This window comes from Scyliorhinus torazame, chromosome 5, assembly GCF_047496885.1.
Source record: "Scyliorhinus torazame isolate Kashiwa2021f chromosome 5, sScyTor2.1, whole genome shotgun sequence".
Lineage (NCBI taxonomy): Eukaryota > Metazoa > Chordata > Chondrichthyes > Carcharhiniformes > Scyliorhinidae > Scyliorhinus > Scyliorhinus torazame.
Window position 1 is genome coordinate 151,520,058 of NC_092711.1, and position 11,489 is coordinate 151,531,546.

At 46.3% G+C, this 11,489-nt stretch overlaps 1 protein-coding gene across 1 annotated transcript; it reads right to left on the bottom strand.

Moving 5' to 3' along the window:
• Window positions 1–5,176: 5,176 nt before the first annotated feature.
• On the bottom strand, window positions 5,177–11,233 carry LOC140420093 (uncharacterized). The gene is made up of 2 exons (XM_072504113.1): window positions 10,845–11,233; window positions 5,177–6,644 (listed from the first exon to the last, which is right to left on the bottom strand). The coding sequence occupies exon 2, from the start codon at window positions 6,287–6,289 to the stop codon at window positions 5,420–5,422; it is 870 nt and encodes a 289-aa protein (XP_072360214.1). The 5' UTR covers window positions 6,290–6,644; window positions 10,845–11,233; the 3' UTR covers window positions 5,177–5,419.
• Window positions 11,234–11,489: the final 256 nt, after the last annotated feature.

Consider the following 11,489-nt stretch of genomic DNA (forward strand, 5'->3'; position numbering starts at 1 on the left):
TATGTTACCTGATGTTGTTATCTGGAACGCAATTGATTTAAGCCACCCCCAACTTACCATTTAATAAATTCACTTTGGTTCAGACCAGACTTTAACCAATTAAGACAAAGGCAGAATTCTCTGGATAGTAAATTTAAAAATAAGTTTATTAAATCAAAAAGGTTTACTGAATAACATTAAGACATTGACTTTTACAACTTCATGTGGGTGATCAGTCTGTAGAAGCGTAACCCTCTCTGGCTCCTTCTTTGACAGTAATTTCCTTGGAACTCGGCCTCGGGAGTCTTCAGTACTTGGCCAGCAAGGAAGACCTTCAGAACCTCTACTTTTATCCCCAAAGTGACCAATATCTCACGTCAGAGTTGGGTCTGTTGTAACATGATAACTGGTCAATTTGGACACTAGATTAATTTAATTGGATCCCCAATTGCTGACACCACCTCTCATTATCTTAGACAGGAATACAATAGAACTGTTTCATACTGTCGCTTTATCTGATTCTATACAATCCCTTATTCAGACAGTTTCAAATGTTGAGGCTAATCAGAGCTTGAAGGTCTCTCTTGTCAGTACATTTATCCTCATTGCACTTTCTTTAGACACAGCAATTAACCTTTGACATTTTTACAGCAAATGAGAATGAGGGCACAATCTAATGGCCACGATGCGCAGGCGCAAATCCAAGTGCGCCAGTTAGATCGCAGGAGAGTCCGAAATTGGGCACCAAGCGCCAATCGGTTTCTGATTTAACCGGCCTATTCCCATTGCCCGGATTAAGGACAATCTCCATCCCGTTAACGGGAAGGACCCCCTATCTAAAGGTCTCCCTTGATTTAAGCGACTCCCCAGTCGGTCACATGGACGCCGATTAGTATTGGCCCACACAGACAAGGGCCAGGCGTCACGGTACCTGAGGGGTTCCCAGGCCATTGGAGGCCCCCTTGAGTGGTCAGGGATAGGGCAGGGTGGTCCCCCAGCCCAGTCCCTGGAACGTATGCACCTTGGCACTGCCAGACTGCCACCTTGGCACCACAAACCTGGGTATTTCACACTCTGCCCATTCATGCAGATCACTCATAAAGACGGAGTATTGATTTTGTGCAACAACCATGTCTTTCTCTCTATTTCAAATCCCCTGTGAAAATCCAAACATAGAGTATCGTGAAATTATTAGATTTAAAACAGAACGAGTTGTTGGAATTCACTGCCTGACAATGGTGGAGGAAGTAAATTCAACTGTAACTTTCACAAGAACTGGACAGATTCTGTGGAAAAAGAAACTTGCTGGGCGATGGGACTAATTAGATAGTTCACTCAAAGAGCTAGCATGGGAACGATGGACAGAATGGCCTCTTTCTGTGCTCTCTGAGATTCATTTGCATTTTAAGAAAGTGGGAAATATTGGAAGCCACTTCCTACAATGCGGGTAGAAGCAGAGATGTTGGAATGTTTCCAAAAGGAAATTGGATGGGCTTTTGAGGGAAATAAACTGACAGGGATATGGTGTTAGAACAGGGCAATGGTTTGATCTACAGAGATCGACAAGTTGTAAATCTTTTGGAATTCTCTACCCCAGAGGCTCCTTCAGAATCTTGTATGTTTCAATGAGATCACCTCTCATTGTTTTAAATTTCAATGAGTAGAGTCCCAACCTGTTTAACCTTTGCTCCTCAGACACCTCCATACCTGGGATCATCCTAGTGAACCTTCGCTAAACCTCCGCCAATGAAATAATATATTTCCTGACATAAGGGGACCAAAACTGCTCTCAGCTGTTCAGCTGCAGCAAGACTTCCCGACTCTTATACTCCATCCCCCTTGGAATCAGGGCCAACATTCCATTAGCCTTCCTGATTACCTGCTGCACCTGTCTGCTAGCTTTCTGTGTTTCGTGCACAAGTTCCCCCAAGTCCCTTTGTGCTGCAGCTTTCTGTAGTTTTTCTCCATTTAAATAATACTGTTCTTTTGTTCTCCCTTCCGAAATGAACTTCACATTTTCCCACATTATGCTCCATGTGGCAACATTTTGTCCACTTGCTTAACCTATCAATAGCTCTTTGCAAACTGTTTGTATCCCCCTCGCAACTTGCCTTTCCAGCTAGTTTTGTGTTGTCTGCAAATTTGGGCACAGTACGTTCGCTTCCTTCCTCCAAGTCATTAATATAAATTGTACACAGTTGCGGCCCCAGCACTGACCCCTGTGGAACCCCACTGGTTACACGTCACCAACCTGAAAAAGAACCCCTTACCCCCACTCGTTGTTTCCTCCTCATTAGCCAATTCTCTATCCACGCCAACACCATGGGTTCTTATCTCATGACTTAACGTTTTGTGAGGTACCTTGTCAAAGGCCTTCTGGAAGTTTAAATACAACACATCTACTGGTCCCCCTCTATCCACTCTGGTTGAAACTTCCTCGAAACACTCTGATAAATTAGTCAGACACGGTTTCCCTTTCACAAAGCCATGCTGACTCTGCTTGATTAGATTATGATTTTCTCAATGTGCTGCTATTACTTTCTAATAATTGATTCCAACATTTTTTTGACCAATAAATGTTACGCTAATCGTCCTACAGTGTCTCGTTTTTTGCCTCCCTCCCATTTTGAATCGGGGGTTGTCACATTGGCAGTTTTCCAATCCTCTGGTACTTCTCCAGAATTCAAGGATTTTTGGAAAATTACAATCAATGCATCCACTATGTCTGTAGCCATTTCTTTTAGGATCCTAGGATGCAGCCATCCAGGGGACTTATCTTATCCCCATTAGTTTGTCCAATACAACTTCTCCAGTGATGGTATTTAATTGCACCCTCCATATTCTTTAGTATTAATGGGATATTCAAAGTATCTTCCACCATAAAGACTGATGCAAAATATCTGTTTAACTCCTCTGCCATTTTCTTGTTCCCCACAACTGACACAGCGGCATGGAGGCACAGTGGTTAGCACCGTTGCTTCACAGCTCCAGGGACCTGGTTCAATTCCTGGCTTGGGTCGCTGTCTGTGCAGAGTCTGCACGTTCTCTCCATGTCTGTGCGGGTTTCCTCCGGGTGCTCCGGTTTCCTCCCACAAGGCGTGCTTGTTAGGTGAATTGGACATTCTGATTCTCCCTCTGTGTACCCGAACAGGTGCCGGAGTGTGGCGACTAGGGGATTTTCACAGTAACTTCATTACAGTGTTAATGTAAGCCTACTTGTGACAATAATAAAGATGATTATAATAAAGAATATTATTACTATCTCCTCAGATTTATTTTCTCAGGGGCCTCTGTGGAGTTGAGGTTACAATCAGATCAGTCGGGAACTTAATGAATGGTGGAGCAGGTTTGAGGAGCTGAGTGGCCTACTCCTGCTCCTAATTCGTATGTTATCACATCCTTTATAATAGATTGTAGCATTTTCCCTCCTACTGATGTCAGGCTAATGGGTCTGTGGTTCCCCGTTTTCTCTCTCTCTCCTTAAATAGTGGGGTTACATTTACCACCTTCCAATCTGCAGGAACCATTCCAGAATCAATGGAATTTTGAAAGATGATCACCAATGTATCCACTCTCTCTACAGCCACCTCTTTCAACACCCTGGGATGTAGAGCATCAGCTTTTGTGGATTTATTAACTTTCAACCACATTATTTTCTCCAGTACTACATTTTCACGAATACTAATCTCTTTCAGTTCCTCGTGCTCGCTGGTCCCTTGGTTCTCTCGTGTTTTTGGGACAATTTCTGTATCTTCCTCTGTGAAACAGACACACATTGTTTAGTTCTCTGCCATTTCCTTATTCTCCATTATAAACTCTCCTGTCTCTGCCTGGAATGGACCCACATTGGTCTTTGCCAATCTTTTCCTTTCACATTCCTATAGGAGCCTTTCCAGTTCTCCCCAGTTTGCTCTAATATTCTATTTTCTCTTTATCAGTTTCCTGTTCCTCCTTTGCTGAATTCTAAAACAAGTTCCCAATCCTCAGGCTCACGACTATATTGTCTCCTCCATTGATCTAATAGAATCTTTAACTTTTCTTGTTAGCCACGATAGCTTCACTTTTGCTGTTTAAATTTTGCTTCTGAAAGGAATCTATATTTTATGTGAATAAAATGCGAGTGGTTGCCTGTCTATCGTCATACAAAGAACAGCAAAGACCAATGGACAGTACAGCACAGGAACAGGCCCTTCGGCCCACCAAGCCTGCTCGGATCATTATGTCTGTCTAAACTAAAACCTTCTGTGCTTCCAGGGTCTGTATCCATCTATTCCCATCCTATTCATGTATTTGTCAAGATGCCATTTAAACGTCACTATCGTACCTGCTTCCACCACCTCCTCCCGCAGCGAGTTCCAGGCACTCACCACCCTCTGTGTAAAAATCTTCCCTCGCACATCTCTTCTAAACTTTGCCCCTCGCACCTTAAACCTCTGTCACCTGGTAATTGACTTTTCCAACCTGGGAAAAAGCTTCTGACTATCCACTCTGTCCGTGCCACTCATAACTTTGTCAACTTTTATCAGGTCTTCCCTCAACCTCTGTCGCTGGAGTGAAAACAATCCGAGTTTATCCAACCTCTCCTCATAACTAATACCCTCCAGGCCAGTCAACATCCTGGTAAACCTCCTCTGTACTCTCTCCAAAGCCTCCACATCCTTTTGGTGACCAGAATTGTCGGCAATATTCCACGTGTGGCCTAACTAAGGTTCTGTACAGCTGCAGCATGACTTGCCAATTTTTATACTCAATGCCCCGACCAATGAAGACAAGCATGCCGTCTGCCTTCTTAGTTGCCTTATCCACCTGCGTTGCCACTTTCAGTGATATGCTTATTGTAATTTCCCAATCTACCACAGCCAACTTGCCCCTCATACCATGACAGTTTCCTTCTGCGAGAAACATCCAGATAAATTAGACAAAAGAACCCTGTAACCACCATAGCCCATCTTCATGGCAACGTGGCTGCTTTGGGAACTAAATATCTTCCAACGTGCAAACACCTTTTCATTCTGTGCTCCTCGTCAAACTTGGAACCAGATAATAGCAACTAGCGTCAAAAATGGTCAGCCCACCGGAGGCAGACGTGTTAGACCGGCCAGTCCAGCAGAAAGAAACCCTCCAATCATCACCATTCACCAGATGTCAGAATGAACAGAATGCACTCCTGGATGTCAGTGAGAGCAGAAACAATAACAATGGAACCAACATCTGTAATTTATTGTGAACTTGTTGGAGTCACAACAGGTGTGATGAATCACAAAACCCCTCCCACATTGAGAGCAGATAAATGGTCTCTCCCCAGAATTAACTCGCTAGTGTCTCTGTAGTTGGGACAGATCATTGAATGTCTCCCCTGCTCAGAGCAGGTGAATGGCCTCTTCCAGGTGTGAACTCGCTAGTGTTCCTGCAGAGTGTATGGATATCTGAATCCCTTCTCTCACGAAGAGCAGGTTAACTCCTTCTCCCCTGTGTGAACTTGCTGGTGTGTCTGCAGGTGGGATAACTGAGCGAATCCCTTCCCACACTGAGAGCAGGTGAACGGCCTCTCCTCAGTGTGAACAAGCTGGTGTATCCTCAGGCTTGATGAACTAGTGAATCTCTTCACACACTGAGAGCAATTGAATGCCCTCTCCCCAGTGTGAACTCGCTGGTGTCTCTGCAGGTTGGATAACTGAGTGAATTCCTTCTCACATTGAGAGCAGGTGAACGGCCTCTCCCCAGTGTGAACTCGCTGATGTATCCGCAGGGTGGATAACCGAGTGAATCCCTTCTCACACTGAGAACAGGTGAATGGCTTCTCCCCAGTGTGAGCTCGCTGGTGTTTCCGCAGGCTGGATAACTGAGTGAATCTCTTCCCACACTGCGAGCAGGTGAATGGCCTCTCCCCAGTGTGAACCCGCTGGTGTATACGCAGTTTCGATAACTCAGTGAAGTCTTTCTCACACTGAGAGCAGATGAACAGCCTCTCCCCAGTGTGAAGTCGCTGATGTATCCGTAGTTTCGATAACTCTGTGAATCCCTTCTCACACTGAGAGCAGGTGAACGGCCTCTCCCCAGTGTGAACTCGTTGGTGTCTCCAAAGGCTCGATAAAGTAGTCAATCCCTTCTCACACTGAGAGCAGGTGAACGGCCTCTCCCCAGTGTGAATGCGTCGATGTCTTCGCAGGGCGGATAATTGAGTGAATCCCTTCTCACACTGAGGGCAGGTGAATGGCTTCTCCCCAGTGTGAATACGTCGATGAGTTTCCAGTGCAGATGGAGCCTTGAATCCCTTCCCACAGTCCCCGCATTTCCAAGGTTTCTTCATGGTGCGGGTGTCCTCGTGTTTCTCCAGGTTTGACGATCAGTTGAAGCCTCGTCCACACAGAGAACACGTGTACGGTCTCTCCCCGCTGTGAATGGTGTGATGTTTTTTCAGGCTGTGTAACTGGTTAAAGCTCTTTCCACAGTCAGTGCTCTGGAACACTCTCACTCGGGTGTGTGTGTCTCGGTGCTTTTCCAGTCACACTGATGGTTAAAATCTTTTGAAGCCGACAGAAAAGCCAAACATTTTTCCTTCTGGATTCAAAGTCCGGTGATGTTCAGTTCCAAGAAATTGAGAGACTCAGTCAGATTGAGAGGTGACGGTTGGGATTTCTGTCTGTAATTCCTCTTCTAATATCCTATAAAAACAATTTACAAAAGACATCACTGTCAGTGCAGGATAGAAACTCAGAACAGACAATTCTAGTTCCTAGAGAGCATTCTTTCCTCTCTCATTCCCCAAAGCTGTAAATCTCCATCCCACACACTCTCCCTCCATTCTCACTCTGCTGTATCTAATATCCACCCTCCCAATTCTCCTGAAGGTGCTGATTCAGGTTGATTGACAGATCCATGCTCACTGCTTCCTGTCCTGGGCACAGAGATCATAACAAATACGAGCTGCAGTTGGCCATTCGGCCCATCGAGCCTGCTTGTCTATTCTGTGGGATGATTGGCCGACCTATGTCAGCGACATTATCCGTGTTATTGACCAGAGGCTGAGTGTGCTGACTCAATATCTGTGAGCTCATGAGCCGAGCTGTAAAACACCAAGGGCCGACGATCCCGAGGAGAGAATCCTGAATGTTGAGCAAGATGCCTCCTCCGTGGAGGCAAAAATTTAATCCTTGGAAAACTGGCTGAGTGGTGTGGTGGACTCCTGGAGAACCGAGGGTCAGAGAAAGAACATCCGAGTCGTCGGCCTGCCAGAAGGGGTGGAGGGTAAGGCTCCCGCTAGGTTCTTCGAGGACCGGCTGCCACGTTTTCTCAAGCTGGATGTGAAGCCTGGGTGTTTCAAATTAGAAAGGGCCCCGGATCATGTCTTTGAGGCTGAGGGATAGTTTTCATCCCAGGCCTGTAACCATTCACTTCCACAACTTGAAAGATCACCAGAAGATCCTGGCGACAGGTAAGGGGAGGTGGGACCTGGCTCCATGAGGGAGTGAGGATTTCCTTCTTCCAGGACTTTTCGGCAGACACACAAACGAAGCATCGAGGCTTCGATGAAGGTTGAAGGGAACTCAAGGCTCCGGAGCGAATTATGTCGCTTTATGTCTAAGAGGTCTAAAAATTGACAAATCTCCGGGCCCAAATGGGCTACATCCTAGAGTTCGAAAAGGAGATAGCTGAAGAAATAGTGGAGGCGTTGGTGATGATGTTTCAACAGTCACTGGAGTCAGGGAAAGTACCAGAGGATTGGAAAATCGCTGTTGTAACCCCACTGTTCAAGAAGGGAACAAGGAAAAAGATGGAAAATTATAGGCCAATTAGCCTGACCTCGGTTGTTGGCAAAATTCTAGAATCCATTGATAAGGATGAGATTTCTAAATTCTTGGAAGTGCAGGGTCGGATTAGGACAAGTCAGCATGGATTTAGTCAGGGGACGTCGTGCCTGACAAACCTGTTAGAGTTCTTTGAAGAGATAACAAATAGGTTAGACCAAGGAGAGCCAATGGATGTTATCTATCTTGACTTCCAAAAGGCCTTTGATAAGGTGCCTCACGGGAGACTGCTGAGTAAAGTAAGGGCCCATGGTATTCGAGGCAAGGTACTAACATGGATTGACGATTGGCTGTCAGGCAGAAGGCAGAGAGTTGGGATAAAAGGTTCTTTTTCGGAATGGCAACCGGTGACGAGTGGTGTCCCGCAGGGTTCAGTGTTGGGACCACAGCTGTTCTCTTTATATATTAACGATCTAGATGATGGGACTGGGGGCATTCTGGCTAAGTTTGCCGATGATACGAAGATAGGTGGAGAGGCAGGTAGTATGGAGGAGGTGGGGAGGCTGCAGAAAGATTTAGACAGTTTAGGAGAGTGGTCCAAGAAATGGCTGATGAAATTCAACGTGGGCAAGTGCGAGGTCTTGCATTTTGGAAAAAAGAATAGAGGCGTGGACTATTTTCTAAACGGTGACAAAATTCATAATGCTGAAGTGCAAAGGGACTTGGGAGTCCGAGTCCAGGATTCTCTAAAGGTAAACTTGCAGGTTGAGTCCGTAATTAAGAAAGCAAATGCAATGTTGTCATTCATCTCAAGAGGCTTGGAATATAAAAGCAGGGATGTACTTCTGAAGCTTTATAAAGCATTAGTTAGGCCCCATTTAGAATACTGTGAGCAATTTTGGGCCCCACACCTCAGGAAGGACATACTGGCACTGGAGCGGGTCCAGCGGAGATTCACACGGATGATCCCAGGAATGGTAGGCCTAACATACGATGAACGTCTGAGGATCCTGGGATTATATTCATTGGAGTTTAGGAGGTTGAGGGGAGATTTAATAGAAACTTACAAGATAATGAATGGCTTAGATAGGGTGGATGTAGGGAAGTTGTTTCCATTAGCAGGGGAGACTAGGACCCGGGGGCACAGCCTTAGAATAAAAGGGAGTCACTTTAGAACAGAGATGAGGAGAAATTTCTTCAGCCAGAGAGTGGTGGGTATGTGGAATTCATTGCCACAGAGGGCGGTGGAGGCCGGGACGTTGAGTGGCTTTAAGACAGAAGTTGATAAATTCTTGATTTCTCGAGGAATTAAGGGCTATGGAGAGAGAGCGGGTAAATGGAGTTGAAATCAGCCATGATTGAATGGTGGAGTGGACTCGATGGGCCGAATGGCCTTACTTCCACTCCTATGTCTTATGGTCTTAACCCAGCGACCCTGAAAATTGTATCCGACAACTCCGTCAAGTCTTTCGATAATCCAACTAATGCCTTGGTCTTCACTAAATCTTTGAAGGGCAAGGATTTGGAGGGATGGTTTGCAGCTCAGACTAACTCAGGCTCTAATCCAGACTCTTTCGCTATCATGGTGTTGTTGCCTGATATTGTTATCTTTTATCCTGTTGAAGGGAGTTGTTATTCTGTGAGCGCCAATTGAATGTCTTCTTCTCCTTCAGTATTCCAGGGACTCGTATTATCTTATCTCAGTTATGGTAGATGTGCCGTGTGCTTAATATCTGTAGTCTTTCTTCTATTATCCGAGTGTTAATCATGGCGGAACCGAGTGGTGCCATTGCCGAAGGGTGGGTGGTGATGGATGCAAGTCTTCACGGGTGGGTCTAAAATGTAGGAGGGACATTCGATCTCCATTCCCTTGTTGGCCCTTCTTTTCCTCTCCTCAGTTTAGAGAAGGTATCCTGAGGGTAACAACAGTCTGGCCGTGGGGATAACCCTCCGGGTCCTCAGTCTTATTGAGAAAAGTTCGCTTTGATCTATTGTGGTCGTGATTCTTTTGTATTTTTGTTATTATGGGTTGGTTTATGTGTTGTTGACTTTACCCTACTCTGGTACAGTGAATGGAGCTGAAAGGAGCTTTTTGTCTGTGAAAGGAGCAGTTTGGGGATACCTTGGTGCCTGTGGTGTAAAGTGAGTTGGAGGAGGGGGTTAATGACGCCCGCCCAATTCTGGCGTGAAAATCTGTCCCTGTTCTCTCTGTCGCCTAACTAATGGTGGCAGTTAATCTGCAAATTTTCTCAGGCAATGTACAGGGCATCCATCACCCTATCAGAAGGAATAAGATCCTCTCCTTTCGTAAGGAGAAAATCGACATAGCTTTATTGCAGGAAACTCATCTAGCTTAAACTCATTTGTTGCGGCAAGGTGGCACAGTGGTTAGCGCAGATGCCTTCCAGCGCCAGAGATATAAGTTGAATTTGGGCCTCGAGTGACTGCCTGGTTTGCACCTTCTCCTCGTGTCTGTGTGGATTTTCTCTGGGTTCTCCAGTTTCCTCCTACAGGGCAAAGATGTGCAAGTTAGGTGGATTGGACATGCAAAAAAGCCTGTTCAAGTTCAAATGGGTTAGGTAGGGTTACTGGGTGACAGTGATAGGGTGGAGGCATGGGCCTCGGTAGGGTGCTCTTTCAAAGGCAGGTGCGGAATCGATGGGCTGAAAGGCATCCTTCTGAAAGGGATTCTATGATGAGGAACACTTTAAATTGAGGCCGGATTGGGTGGGGAGGATTTTTTTTTGCCTCTTTGTCATCAAGTAGCAGAGGTGTGGCAATCCTTATTAATAAAAATATCCCTTTTGAGGTTGAAACCTGCACCAAGGATAAAGGAGGTAGATATGTGATCATCAGAGGGTTGGTGCATGGAGATGTTGTTTCAATAATGAATGTTTATGGATCCCCGAATGACTCCCCAGAGTTCATTGTGAAGGGTTTTGTGGATTTTGCAGTTAGCTTTGACTAAGTCTTTTGTGGTTGATGACTTCAACGGCCACTTATATCCTCTGGTGGATAAGCTCCCGGTTACCAGGCTCGGGCGTTGGTCTCGGCTTGTGAGGAGGTGGGTTATGTGGATATTTGGGGAACTTTGCACCCATGGGGCGGAGATTTTACCTTCTTTCCAGTCCCACAGCAATGTCAGACTAGAATCGCCGACTTCTTCGTGCCGAGGACGACCTGGTGTCCGCTTGCACCACAGGGAACATCTTAAATGCGCCCCGCCCCCGCCGCCCCGCTTTTCTGGAGGTTCTGCTCGAGGGTTCACCCCAGGTCGAAAAAGTGGAGGTTTGATGCCTCCCTGATCAGAGATACTTCATTCACTGCACATTATAAGGAAGAGTTTGAGTTCTTCCGTTAACTCGGCCCCTGGTATTTCCCCCTCCAGACGTGTAAAGCTCATGCCGGGGGCGGGGATGATCATTTCTGCCACTGCTGATGAAAGGTGCAGAATGCTGGAGAACCAGCGGCGTCTGGAGGTTTGTTTGATGAAAGCCCAGGAGGAAGTTTCCGCCGGAGTGAAGCTCAGTCACACCAACCCCGCACTCTGATTGGCTGAAGGACACGAGTCCTTCCGTCGCGTAACTGTTCCCATTGGCCAATGCCTCAGCAGGAAGGTCAGGAGGTGAGCTCCCCTGCCTATCCGCAGCTCCCACTCTCCCTTAGACATGCGCAGTCTCAGGCAGGGTTGAGGTCACCGAGCGGCTTCTCGCTCTGGCTGGAGCGTGGAAAATTTCTCTTGAGGAGGGAGGAGGTTGAACG

Excerpts from the sequence above, each read along its gene's own strand:
- LOC140420093 (XM_072504113.1), bottom strand. The coding sequence starts at position 6,289 with ATGAAGAAACCTTGGAAATGCGGGGACTGTGGGAAGGGATTCAAGGCT.